This window comes from Sebastes fasciatus, chromosome 9 (genome assembly GCF_043250625.1).
Source record: "Sebastes fasciatus isolate fSebFas1 chromosome 9, fSebFas1.pri, whole genome shotgun sequence".
Lineage (NCBI taxonomy): Eukaryota > Metazoa > Chordata > Actinopteri > Perciformes > Sebastidae > Sebastes > Sebastes fasciatus.
In genome coordinates, this window is record NC_133803.1 from 9,768,563 (window position 1) to 9,783,340 (window position 14,778).

Sequence of the window (14,778 nt, forward strand, 5' to 3'; positions counted from 1 at the left end):
TGAGGGGGTGCAATGCAGCAATTGTCCAACAGATGGCAAAGTCTGTCCAGTTTGCAGTGTGACACTAGGCCTCACCCTAGGCCTCTCTCTCTCTCTCTGGACACTGTTTACCACATTGTCACAGTCAAACACACCACATGGAGTAGTAAATCACTGAGCAGTTGAACCACATATTTCCAGGTTAAATTTAGGAACCTGACACATCCAAAACAAAAATATTTATATTATTCCAGCAATAATCAAGCAATTCATTCATCAAGTCCCACTATACAACCTTAATATGTCCTTAATTAGTATGCTGCATGATGAAATAGCTCTGGCACGCCCTATATAGTTAGTCAGCTCTGGCCTAAATCTGACCAACACTGTTCCAACTGTGTGCTTAAACTGTTTTCTGGTGACTTGAATAATGAGCTATAAAGAGGAGACAAAGGGAGAGTGTGTGTGTAAAAGAGAGAGATAGAGAGAGAGAGAGAGACACACAGAGAGAGAGAGAGAGAGATCCCTCCATCCTTCCTGGTGGGAGGTTTTTGAGATGCGCTGCGCAGACCCGTCCACTTCCGACGCATCTTCCTGGACTGCCCACCTCTCTCTCTCTCTCTCTCTCTCTCTTTCTGTCGCTCTCTCTCTCTCTCTCTCTCTCTCTCTCCTCTCTTCTCTCAGTCTCTCTTTCCTCCTTTTTTCTGTCTGCCACTATAGACTACCTGAGGGGAAGTGTGCACACAAAGCCAACAAGAAGAATAAGAGAATCTGGCGTGTCTGTCCGGCTGGTGGGGCCTTTGAGCGCGTAATGCTGCGGTAAAGCGGGCCGCTGTCGGCGGTGTGTTTCCAGGGGATGTAGAGGAGAGACTCCTGGAGGACCGTGTCTGCTCTGCTCTGCTCTGCTCTGCTCTGCCCAGCCTGCTGCATCGCTGAGCGGCCTGCGAAGCACCACAAGATGTCGACCAGAACGCCATTGCCCACGGTGAACGAGCGTGACACCGAGAACGTGAGTGCTTGTTATCCACAGAGAGACGCCGGTGAAGGGGATAAAAAATGACTCTGCTAGGTGGCTATTTGGTGCACTGGTTTGGTGCAGGTTTACAGCTTTTTTTGTGTGGGTATAGTGTTGCAGAGCGACTCCACCATTGAGTCTTTTATTCTCTGACTTGAATAAAAGCCACAGAGCCTAGAATAAGATAGAATAAGAGGTGCAGTTTTGGTTATATGTCTGCCCTAGTTTTCTGGACACAATCCGGCTAGCCTGCACATAACGCACTGCGTCAGTATGCTGAGCTTTAATGGCACACAGAATGAATGTGGCCTGTGTGAGAGGAAAATGGTCCACTCGTGTAACCAAGGGGGGGTATTTTCTAGTCCACAACGTCAATATTTAGGGTTAGGGAGGGTGGGGGTAGAGGATGTTGCCCTACTTTTCAATGGCAACGCTTGGTATAGCATCGCAATGTGACATATCCATCACCTATTGGGCCCTGGTGTAACTGCACGCTCAGTGTGCTGAAGAGGAGGAGGAGGAGGGAGCGTGTTATTATTCACCATTCTGCTGCCACGACTCTGATACAGACATGTATTTATTAATAACAAGGCTAAAGGAATGGCTTAAATGGCTCATTCACTGTGTGGAGGAATGTTTATGAACGGCCATTGCTGCACACATACACACTCACAAAGCATCATCATAGGAGCCAAATGAGGACTGCTGGATGGATGCTGCTGCTGCTGCTGACAGGCTCTGACATATCTAGATTTTTTTTCCTGGAAACAAGACGAGACACAGACTAAAGCCTCCTTATATTATATTGTGTTACAAGCTGTGGAAACAGCTGGAAGCTTTTTAAAGGTTATTCCCAGATTTAAAGCTGCAGTGGGTAGAAATGGAGCAAGTTATTTGTATAAAATGGTCAGTATATCCTGACAGTATAGTGCATGAGACAGGTAATCTGAAAAAATATATCATGTGCCTCTGTGTCTTCCGGTGTTCTTCTAAGGGCATCTGCAAGATGAGGACAGACCGGAAGAAAACAACCAATCACAGCCGAGCTGGAGCCTTGCCGTCTCTGAGCAGCTGTCAATCACTCGGAGTTCAAACGGTCAAACTAGGCAGCGCTGATCAAATATGAATCAATATTCTGTTACTGTAATGAGGTTTTCATAAACATCTTGTAGTGTACTGTTTAGCTGTAAATGAGAAAGTTTGTGACCCGGCAGCCATCAGTTGAGGAAATACCAAGCACCGCCCACCAGCCGGAGCACAGCCAATAGGAACGCTCTCTTTTTGAAATGACCTGTGATTGGCCAAAGTCTCCCGTCAGATTTTTTAAAGCCTGAAAACAGAGCCATGAGGAGGTGCAGAAGTCTAGTTATCTCTCAGAACACTTGAATTACAATATGATGAAAGATTGTTATGAGATTTTTGCCCAATGATGCCAAAAACATTCTGCCTACTGAAGCTTTAAAGATAGGGCTTTTATTTTGGCTCTCCATTTCATTGTATTATTCATCTTCAGGTCATAACATTTGAATTTGTAAATGCATTCCCAAACTTCAACCCTAATGATATCAGCTCTCTGGTCATTCTCTGCCAGTATTCAGAAATGCATCAGCGCTAATGTAACAGTCTAATGCTGCTTTAGGCCTCATAGACATAGACTATTAAAGCATTGCCTGGCAGTAGCCAGCCAGCCTAGCCTGCCTCTGCTCGACTCCATCATACAGCCCCAGGGCCCACTAGCAGAGGAACTGCATTGCATAACAGCTTATTACTTAGAGAGACAAGTGGCTTTAAGTGCAGCAAAATAGAAGACGCTCTCTCCTGGCTTTCTTATTTTTATGGCTATATATGTGTGTGTGTCTGCGCAGGATGGTGTGTGTTATTTTTTTTAGTGTCTGACCGCCCTGAAGACATAACGCTAGTGGTTGGAAGTTAATGGATGGGTGAGTGAAACAAACTTTGTGTGTTAATCAAGTTCTCCAAACCACCTGCCTGTCTGGATGCTTCTCGGTTAATTTTCAGAATTTGGAGCCAGGCCAAGAGTGTGTTTTTGTGTACACGCATGAGTGTGTGAAAGATGAACTGGCCACAATGACAGGTCTGATTTAAAGTTGATGGAAAGTCACTTTAATGTTGACGTTTACCAGCTGCAAATATAAGAAAGACAGTGCAAGCTTCACAAATTTCTCTGCAATGGAGATCTAAAAAAGGGTTTTGGTGCATTAGAAACAAGGATGCTGACTTTGACTGGCATCTAGTCAAAATTTCTCATTGCCTTCCACACACACACACACACGCACACACACACATACACACACACACACACTTTGACACTTTGGACTGTTTGAATCCTGCAGCGTAGCTCTCGCTCTGTCAGGATGTATGCTATGCTACTGTAGCTGAGGGTGATGCGCACCCTGCAGGGTGTAGCGTTTCCCCCGGTGAAACGGGAGCAGGGGAGCCTGGGTAACCAGACCGAGGCTTTATTCTCTGGCTGGCTGGGTGTGGTGCTCAGGAGCAGAGGATCATGGGATCTCTGACCTGGACTGACATCAGCAGCTGTCGTGGAGGAGAGGAAACAGACCAGCAGGGACTGCGCGCAGCCTGTGCCAGCGCTGTACTTATAGCAAGCTGTTCCTAATTCACCTTCACATGCTATATCACAGGGACACTTGTTGTTAGCGGGTTTGACCGTGGAGCCGGTAATATTGTTATAACTCTTGACTCTGTACGTACGGCACATTTCACAAAGTCAAAGGAGTTTACTGTCTTTTGTTATTGAATCTTGTCTTGTGGCTGATGAGGTCTTTTGGAGGTTAAGGGGTCACAGAGGGAGAGGAGGGAACCTGCCTCTCTCTCACACAGTTCCTCTTTGGGCTTACATGCAGGTGTGTGTCTGCATGTAAATGTAGTTACAGTGTACAGTATATGCACATACATACATGTAAACATAGGATCTCCTTCTTGAATCTGGATCTAGGTTAATTGGGTTCATCTCTGTTTGCACAGCGAACATCCACTCTTTGGCACACACTAAATCTCCACTGCAGCACTCTGCTGCATTGTTTGTGTGCAGCCAATGAGTGTGTCAAAAAGCCAGAGAGGTTCAGGGACTTGTAGTATTGGTGTCTGTATAAATCAAAGTTCCAGTTAGGGAATGAGGATGTTGCTGATCTTGACATGTGTGGCTTTTTTCCCCCGCAGCACTCGTCGGTTGACGGCTTCGTTGAACCCCCGGTCCCCCCGACGAAGTCTGCGAGTCGCCACAGCCTGCCGCGATGCCGCAACTCTTTCACCTCCACGGAGGAGCACCCCCATATTGGCAATTACCGCCTCCTCAAGACAATTGGGAAGGGGAATTTCGCCAAGGTGAAGCTGGCACGACATGTCCTGACTGGACGAGAGGTGAGACAGGTTTACATTTTTATTTTCTAAATCATTTAGGTATTTACTGTTTTGTCCATATCAATACATCCCAAAACCTACGTCAGCCTCATTCTTTTATTGCTACATGTTAATAATTAGGGCTGCAACTTACTAATACTTTCAATATCGGTTAATCTGCTGATTATTTTCTCAAAAAATGAATATTAAATGTCAGAAAATAGTCAAAAATTTCCATCACAACATCACCAGGTTGACATATTACTTGTTTAATCTGACCAACAGTCTAAAACCCAAAGATATTGAACTATTAGATTAAGAAAACCATCAAATGTTTATGTTTGAGAAACTTGAACCAGTGAATTTTTTTGGCGCTTTTGCTTAAAAAACAATTGATTAATTGACTGGTAACAAGCTCTGGTAACAAGCTCTGGTAAGCTCTGGTAACAATGCAAGAAAGCTCCTTAAGGTCATCTCTCATCCGCTCATTTCTCATTTGAATTATGATTTTATGCATCCACCAGGATAACAAAGTAAAGGTGTCATATTTCTTTGCTTCATCAACTGTTTCACAGAAAGATTTTTGCTGGAACGGGTATTTTGTATATGAGAGACGTTGATTTGCTCCAAGTTAAACCCAGTTTTTTGGCCTGTTCTGACTCTCTGGGGAATGAATAATCTCCCGTCGTGACAATATTGTACTTGACCATGTTAGTTCTCCCTGGGTCAGGTCAGGTCAAGCTGTCTGTTTTTCTGCCTCTCTCACACAAACACAGTCATACACTGCTGACCTGTCAGAGTGATAGACATCTTGCTTTGGTATGTCTGTAATTAAAGCTCCTGTTTCCCTAAGGAGAAAACGGTGACCTGCTATCTGTTCGCTATCTTTCACTCTGCAGGACCGACAGCCCTGATCCACCTCAGATATCCTCTCATGTCTATTTATTAGCCACTTGCATCTTTTAATCTTCTGAGTTTCATTATGTTCTTGGTCATATCAGAGCATGGAGGGCATGGATATCCTCCCAGGTCAAACCAGTAACAGTTTGATCCACTCTGCGTCCTTTAATGCTAATGTTGAACAGGCATATTGGTTATGCTGCCCACTGTTTGCTGAGAAGGTCAGCCGCTGCTCTGTGTGCCTGAGTGCCCTTGCTGGCTCATCAGAATGCAAAGACATGGATCATAGTGAGAGTGAGTGAGAGAGAGAGAGAGAGTGAGTGAGAGAGTGAGTGAGAGAGAGAGAGAGAGAGAGAGAGAGAGAGAGAGAGAGAGAGAGAGAGAGAGAGAGAGAGAGAGAGAGAGAGAGAGAGAGAGAGAGAGAGAGAGAGAGAGAGAGAGAGAGAGAGAGAGAGAGAGAGAGAGAGAGAGAGAGAGAGAGAGAGAGAGAGAGAGAGAGAGAGAGAGAGAGAAGGTGGAAAGAACACAACCCACTAAAAAACAACACTATCTGAGCTCGAGCCCAGCAAGTCTCTTACAGGCAGCTAAAACAAAACAAAAAGGTTTACCTCTGTAGAAAAAACATCAAAAAGAGCTCTGTGGAGACAGAGCAGCAGTCACTTCTAGGTGACAGTGTCCTCTATCTACTGAAGAGGGGGACTACACACTGACACACATACACACACACACTGACACACACACATATGCTCAGCTGCACTGATGGAAACATTTGCCTCTACCATATGCCCTCATCTCCTGTCCACTAGGGAGGGGCGATGATACATTATTATTTATCAATTTTCAGTGAAATAGTTTTGTAAATGATATGACCTCATCATGTTATTGTTTTACAGAATTTTGTCAAAATTAGTTATTCCAAAAATACAAAAAAAAGTTTTACATGTGAAGAGTTTTATCTGATGTAATGCGTCACAGTGGAACAGAGTTAATTGCTTTGACGATTTGATTATTTTATATTGTCATATTATGATATATATACACTGCAGCAGTATTAGGAAACAAAGTATGTTGACTATGGCTGCAACTGGCGATCATTTTTGGTATTGATTAATTTGCAGATTGTTTTATCAATTGAAGAACTAATTGTTTTGTAAAGTAAGGAAATTGTGAAAAAATTAATCGATTATCAAAATAATTGCCCATTCATCTTTCGTTGATCAACTAATCGTTAAATCGAACGTTTTAGCTCTGGGGCCGTAAGATAATATCGATACACTTGAGTATCGTGATATTATGGGTTGTGATACTGTATCAATACTCAAAAACACTATAGATTTTTTATTAATAGTTTACATGCAAAGATTCGTGGCAGACAGCGGCTCAGATTTCACAAAAAGTACCTATGATGTTGGATGTTACCGGGACTTTGATCAATACAAATGTAGAGCCCACTGTTCTGATTGCATAAAAAAGTCAACTTTTATTTTTAAACTCAGATTTTATGCATTTATATTCTTTATACTTTTAATTTTCCAAAAATTATATTTAAAAAATCAATATATCGCCTTGTTTACAGTATCGCAATATATTGAATCGTAACCCCTGTATCACGATATGCATCGTATCGCCAGAATCTTGCCTATACACAGCCTTATTCAACTCTAATGTTGACACATAAGAGGAATTTGACTCCGGCAGCTCTTTATGCACTCACACCCACAACAAATGTACTGAAAGACCCAAATATAGACATACAGCTAAACAAAGACAACAAAGATGAGCAAACATGAACATACAGATGTTATGTGGCAAGTAGGTATGAAAACTAGATATAGTAAATCCAAAAATCACAAATCTGCCTTAGAGGACTTAAAAAGCTGTACGACCCCCTCGATCTTTAGACCCTCAATCTTAATAAGAGAGAACTCAATATGCACATAGATTTTGTACATATATGAAGCATGTATTGTATATGAAGGTCAAATTGTTGCTGTATACTGTGTGTTCAGGCTTCTGTAAGAACTGTAGTGTAAAGAATGAAAACATTTAGTATGGGTTATAAGTTACTCTGTATACAGAGAGAGTTAATGTGTGTCTATTGATGGATAGAGTAGGCACAATACTAGCTAAGAAATACTTCTGACAGTAAAATAATATTATGCACATTTTATGCATATTCATATATTCTAGCAACAGTAAGGCCTTTCTTTTCTGTGTATGAAATACGACCTTGTGCTCTGCTACAATAGTTCCCTTCAGTGCACAGACTTCATGACCCTGTGGTCATGTAAAAAGAGCTGTGGGGGAAATCAAAGTGCACAGGAACATGTAACGCTCTTCAGCGCACAAGTGATGCCATGACTAAGTCTTCCCCTCCGGCCGAATATTCACGTGTACGTTTTTGAAATGCGCGCGCGATCACAAGACCTGCATACGGTGAAGAGCATATGGGCTGCATGTTACGAACGCGCTGAATAATTAACAGTGATGCACGTTGCCCTTCTGTCACTGTGGAACTGAATTATTCACCCCTCAAATCCATTAGACAGAAAACAACACACTCACCCACATGCACACAGACGCTGGCATATGATGTGGTGCCATCCGCTCGTTCATCAAATCTCTCGATCTGAGAACAAAAAAGGGAAATGTTGGTACGGAGTAGCGTCTGACTCATGCGAAGGGAAGTTGGAACAATAGAGTGACACACGAGGACAGCTCCGACACCTGCAGGCATACGTCGACGCACATGCACGGACACCCATGCACGCCTCCACCTGAGTTTTGTCCATGACAGGAGGAAGCAGAGAGGAGGGGAGTGATGCCTGTCTGTGCACCTGCCCACCTAAGATGGGCTGCAAATAGACACCACCTGCGTACTGCATGTCTACACACAGCGAGCCTCTCTGCGGTCTTTCACTCCGCTCTCTCTTCTACCTGCTAGACTCTCAGCCACCACAGCGCAGACATTATGGAGTTTAGTTTACAAGTTTGGTTGAAATTAAATTGTATTACAGGTTTTAGGGAAACCCTGCTCGGGCTGAATAACCTGCATTCTCTCCACCGTGACTCAGCATTTGCTTCCTGGTTTTCCCCCTTAACAAGCTGCTTGGGATTAGATCCTGAGTCTGCAGCCACTGGAGCATAAGCTCTCATAAAGCTGGAGTCACAGCAATGCTGCTATGATAAATCCTAAATAATGCTATCATTAATGTTTAAAGGAAGTTCCTCTCCTTCCTCCCTTCTAAAAAGAGGTCAGAGGTCAGGGTTGCAATCTGTGTCAGAATCTTATTGAACAGTTGAACATACAGGAGGACAAAAGACAAAGTGAGCTAAGTTTACTCAAGTCTGGAGTCTTGATAGTTTCACAATGCAACACATTTTCGAGATAGAGGACCTGCTGCTGCTGCTTACTATCGGAAAAAAAGAGAAAAAGCAGCAATCAGTGGTGCAGTGGCTCCTGATTCAGCTCAGAAATAAAACAACTAATACATCCTTGAAAAAAGATTTCACTAGGTGTTTGTCAAGTTTACAGTATTTGCTGTTATTATAAAACGTATTGTATGTTTTCGGCAAATATCAATACCCGTAGTTTCTTGAGCTGTATGTTGCCAACATAGTTTATGATGAAAATTAGTACCAAGTTTATACTTAATACTGTCAGCATGTTGTATAGAATGGAAAACCCTTAATGCTTTGCTCAAGAGCCTTTCATCACAGCCTTTATTCCATAGCCGCCTATAGAGTTGAGATGCTGATAAGAAATATGGAGGGGTTGATGACATACAACAAAAGGTCCACAGCCGGAGTCAAACCGGGGACGTTGTGATTATGCTACATAGTATGCATCTGTGACCACTAGGCTACTGTGACGCCCCATCTGGGTTTTTTAGCTGCAAAATGTCCATTAAAAATGTTAGCTTTACTCAGTGTCCCATCCCGCACGTTATACTTCTGGGCAACACTTCATTTTAGAGGTCTGCAAATTTCATGGTAATTAGGTGATAATTAGCAAGTAACCAATTGAAAATTTCTTTGGAATTACTGCCAAATTACCCCAATATTTACCTCAAAATGTATCAAAAATTACATTTATTATAAACATGATTTAATAATTATATGCTAAAAATAGCACATAATTGTTAAAATAGGGCCCTGAGGCTTGAGAAGCGGCTGTGCGCTGCTCTTCATCAGACGTGGAAAACCAAAACTAATAGAAGACACTTCTGATCAGGATCATATCTCACCATTGTGTGACTTATTGTCTACACAAATGTAACCTGGTAGCTAATGTCATGATTCAGGGAGTTTTTTTTAAAGAAATTTCAAAGAAGTTCTTCTGCTTATTATTATCTATTTACCAGCAGACATGGAAATAAAGCATATCAATTAACTTTGTATTCTTTTTGTGGAAATGTATTAAATAAATTACCAGCTATTTATTGCTGCTTTTTGGGAAATAGAGGAATATAATTATTAAGTAATTTTTTTATAATAGATTTAAAATAATAAGCTTGAGTCAAGACCAAAAGATCAATTTTGAGGTAAATATTGGAGTAATTTGGCAGTCATTTAAAAAGAATTTAAAATAGGTTACTTGCTAATCATCACCTAATTACCATGAAATTTGTGGACCCATGTGTTACCCATATATGTTATATACAGTACTAATTGGCAATGGAATATTATATTGGAGCAGTTTATAGGTTCCCTGCTGTTGTTCCTCTGAGTGACTTGCATAAGGATGCACACTTATGTGTGTGACGCGATCATAGGCGATACACTCTATGGGCAGTACACAGTCCTTCCGATGGATTCACACTCAAAAGGTCAAAAGGTGGCGATAACAGGACAAGATATGCTGCAATGCGTCGGCAAAGGGAGGGAAGAAGAAGACGGCTAGCTTAGCTAGTAAACATGGATGTAATAAAATGCTGGATTTAGAATACTTAAAAAGCAATTGTTTTATGAGGCTGGAAATGCATTCAACATATTTGTAAGAGCTAAGGCTACACACAATGTGTTTTAGTGAGTAACAATGAATGTAACCATAACTCCACAGGGTACCTATAAATATAAGAAATTAGCATGCTAGGCTATAACCTACTGTTTATGCAAATGTTCAATTCTTAGCCACATTAAAGGTCAAAGGTCAAAGGTCAACTCTATTATCCCACAAGGGGAAATTTATGTGGTCATATACACGTCTCATAAAAAAACAACATATTAAAACCTAACATTTCCCAGGATCCTCTGCACAGCGCAGTCCCATGCACACTCCCCCCCTCCAGCACACATACACACACACACACACTAGCAGAACATCCAGTACAATACCGCCGGTACAAAAAATACACCCTCCACAATATAAAATATAAACTCTATACAAAGTGCAATCCGACAGTCTTAGTATACAGAGAAACACCGTCCAAAACAGTATACAGTATAGTGTGGGCTACAGCCTATTTACCTCTCGTTTAGAAGTCTAATTGCCGTCGGCACAAAAGATTTGCTATACCTCGTTGTTCTAATTTTTTTCTGCAGGAATCTGCTATTTGATCTGCTACTCCTCTTGAATTTCTGATGGAGAGGATGGAGAGGATGGGTAGGATCGTTGAGGATCTGATCTGCTTTTTTTAGAATAAGGTCCCTATACAGCTGTGCTGCAGACACCTGATCGATCCCAATGATCCGGCTTGCTGTCTTGATCATGCGCTGCAGTTTGACATGATCTTGAGCACGCATATTACCAAAGGTGCAAATTAGACCAAAAGACAGAACGCTTTGTAAAACAGTAAAACATTTGAAGAATACAACGTTCAACTCTAAAATGATTCAATTTCCTAAGAAAGAACAGCCTCTGTTGTAGTTTATTAGACTTACTTTGTGCACATAAACTGAATTTTAAGTGGTCATCGATTTCAACTCCAAGGTATTTATAACTTGAGACCCGCTCAACTAATTCTCCTTTAATCATTAAAGGCTAAGTTACCTGGTTAGCATCACCATTGTCATTGTGAGCATGTTAGCATGCTGACGTCAGCATTTAGCTCAGAGCACTGCTGTGCTTATGTACAGAGCCAGCTACTAGCGTGGCTGTAAACTCTGTTAGCCTATTAGCCAGGAGTTGCTCCTCCTTTTTAGTTGCGAGTTATATTATGGAACAACAGTGTCCCTTTACACCAACGCCACTCTCAAAAATAATTAAAAACATTTAGTATGCATGCTAGTGTTTTTAAGTACGTGTCACTCAAAATACTCAAGACATGGTAAGAATCGTTATGTAGACAATTTCATTGGAACTGCGTCACTATAAAACAGCTCGGATCTGAGTTTATTTCTACTGACACTAACAAACACCACAGCAGAGAATAAACAGCAACACATTTTGGATGTTTAACACTGTGAAATGGTCTGTAAGGACACAGTTGAAGAGTCTAAACTCCCCTTGAGGCCTATAGAGGCCATGCAGCTCCACAGTGGGCCTTCCTCAGAGCCCTGCGCTCTCTTTAGAAAGGCTGAAGTAAAAATTCTTGTAGTAATTGCATTTTGGTTAGACCACAAACTGGTGGCATTCATATTTGTTTAGCCATTCTTATTAAAACTATAATTGTTGAATCATTTTTGTGCAACATCAAACGGCCATTCAGTGTAATTACATTATATTGTAAAACTGCTCCGTCAATCTCCCATCAGCATTAATGTATGAGCTCACTGGTGGTGAGTCTGCAGTGTGGCTCAGCTAGTTGCTTTGTGAAAGCTGCTGAGCTCTCAGAAAGCCAGGGGAGCAGGTCTGTTTCAGTGTGCACTTTGGGGTGATTATTGAGATGGATGGTTCAGACTGCTGCCTAGCAAGTTTTTCCCAGCCAACAGTAGAACACCGACCCGCAGAGCCATATATTGTATCATAACACTGCCCTGGCTGCCACACAGGGACAGTCTGTGGATGCATTTACATGCTGTAGCCTATACAGTAAGTGCTTAGGTTCTTATTTGATATTCATCATCATCAACAAATACATCTGCTTTTTTATCTTTGCCAATCAAAGGTTCATCTCTTCAGAAATTACTGAATAGAAGAGCTTTAAAGGGACTATTTGTAACTTTCAGAAATGCTTGTTAACAGCGACACCTGTGGCCGTTAAGTCAACGAAAATCAGCGTCGGGCTCGCGCTTGCTCGCTCTACATAGACATGAACGAGCATCGCTCGTCTGGGGCTGAAGCAGGAAAAGCGGTTCGGTGCCGGGGCTGAAGCAGGAAGAGAAACGTTATCGCCTCCCGACTGCGCCCTCAGGAAGACACCGGCACCCGGTCGGAGACGATAATGTTTTTTCGCTGCGGAGCCCCGTCACTTCACAAGACACGGGAGACCTCTGTTGGTCTGGAGGAGCTGCAGCATTTATTTCTGCACAAACAGTCCACTGTACATTCACTAGATATTCTCAGAGGTACTAACTCTTCTGCAGTGTGGAGTGAGCGCACATGAACGTGTAGAGGTGGAGCGAGACAGCGAGAACGCGCACAGTGTGTGAGTGAAGACAAGCAGGCAGAGGAGCACAGACTCCAGCCACACGCGAGCGCGCATATGCGTGCGCACATACGCGAGCGCGCATGGGATCCCGACCCGGTAGATTTATACATGTAAGAAAAGGTACAAACAGTCCTTTTAAGGTGTGTTCAGATTAACCGATTCAGCCGTGACATGTTTTGACAAAGCTGCCTTGCAACAGAATAGTGAAATAATGAGGAGAGTAAAGATTTCACTGTACGACACACATAAACACAAATACAAAACCAGAATTAGTTTTGACATCTTGTTATCTTTTATCTCTCTCTCTCCCTCTTCCTTTCTTCTTCTGTCTTCCTGTCTTTTCTCTCCCCAGGTGGCGGTGAAGATTATAGACAAAACCCAGCTGAATCCCACCAGTTTACAGAAGGTGAGTCAGAGTTTTTTACGGCCACATGGTAACATTAATGTCTTGGTTACAGCGCTCATGGTTTTTCCCGTTAGTCATTCCCGAGTTGTCGCCGCTCTTGTTTCTTTGCTCTTTGAACTCAGGATGTGCTGTTTTACATAATGCAATCAGATGTAGTCAGGAGAGACCACAAGGCTTGTTTAATCCAGGCCCCCCTCTGCCCCCCCCTCTGACTTTCTGTTGGTATGTGGTTAGGAGCAGCTAAAAATACGCCCGCCTGCCTGTTTGTCACTTACCCTTGTCTAGCAGTCATAACCAATTACACCGAGGGACCGTTTCCTGATTACTGGGTCCAAATCCAGCTCTTTCTGCTGATTAAACACACACAATCCTCATGGTAGATTACACCACGTGGAAGGAAAGTGGTTGTCGTGACAGTGTGAACAAGCGTCACCTACTGTGAGTCCCGAATGCAGGTGGCCGACAGGAATTCTTTTTCGGCGTTCATGGCGTTATTGTGGCATGGCTCACCATAGCTCATCTTTTAACTTTGGTGTTTCGTGAAGGGTAAACAAATTGCTAAGCAACCACTTTGGTGACTCATTAGACTGTAATAAAGGACCATTATTACCACCACACCTACATAGAAGGCGGTCTCGATGGTCCTCTTGGCCATGATCTCTCTGCAAGCCGCCAGGGTGAGAAAATATTGCTGCAGCAAGCAGTCTTAATGGCAAAATAATAACAACAATTAGCTTCCCCAAATGTCTGCCATCCCACATTTTTCAGAGTGGAGTGAACTCAATGAGTGTCACTGGAGGAAATGAGGTCTGGGCTAATCAAACAGGGTATAATTGTGAGACAATTTTGTTCTAGCCTACTTGTAGATGTGTAAAAACAAGACTATCGCGTTTCTAGCATGATTCTGCTCCCGACATTGTTCTCCACGAGCCAATCTGTATTTGTGTTGGATCTTAATGGGATCCGACTGCAATTCTTCAGCAAATCAGTGCGAAGACGCCGTGAGAATTTCAAGCTCCAACTTCTGTACTCATCTAATCTGACTGAGATAAATGTCATTGTGCGAGCTCTTTTGTTAAACAGCCTATTGTGTGGTTTTCTAATCTGCACACGCACAGTGGGGTGATGAACATTTAGAGGCATTGTGTGTGTGTGTGTGTGTGTGTGTGGCGTTAACATTCTGAATATCAACTCACTTCACCAATTTGAGTCTTGTGTAGGTCATGAGTGGTTACGTACACGCCCGATGGGGTCGGGTTGTCCGCTGCCCGGTGATGGGCAAGGCAGACGTATCATGTGAGACTGCAGACCAATCAGGATCTCTCTGATCAATTATTCAGTGAGCCTTTCAGATGTCAGCTGCAGTAGACCTGAGAGGGTCAATATGGAGAGGAAGTCTTATGGCTTTACATAGGGGATGAGCTATTATTGGCGTAAGAGCATGTATGAATGTTGATGTTGGTGTTTGCGTGTACACGTGCATTCATATGTTCAATCCGGTGTGTGCTTTTGTAGCTATATCAGAGAGTAAAGACATGTTTATCTCTGTATGGTGCTTGTAGTTG

At 42.6% G+C, this 14,778-nt stretch overlaps 1 protein-coding gene across 2 annotated transcripts in view; it reads left to right on the forward strand.

Annotated features, from left to right (window-relative positions):
* The first annotated feature begins 512 nt into the window (after positions 1–512).
* The window catches only part of LOC141773827 (serine/threonine-protein kinase MARK1-like), a 36,293-nt gene continuing 22,027 nt past the window's right edge, over positions 513–14,778 (forward strand). The window contains exons 1-3 of one of the 2 annotated variants that reach the window (XM_074645912.1): positions 513–988; positions 4,196–4,396; positions 13,160–13,213. In XM_074645912.1, the coding sequence (XP_074502013.1) occupies positions 938–988; positions 4,196–4,396; positions 13,160–13,213 (306 nt within the window). In that variant the 5' untranslated portion in view covers positions 513–937. The remainder of the gene's footprint in view (positions 989–4,195; positions 4,397–13,159; positions 13,214–14,778) is intronic. The other variant, XM_074645913.1, reaches the window with a different exon arrangement.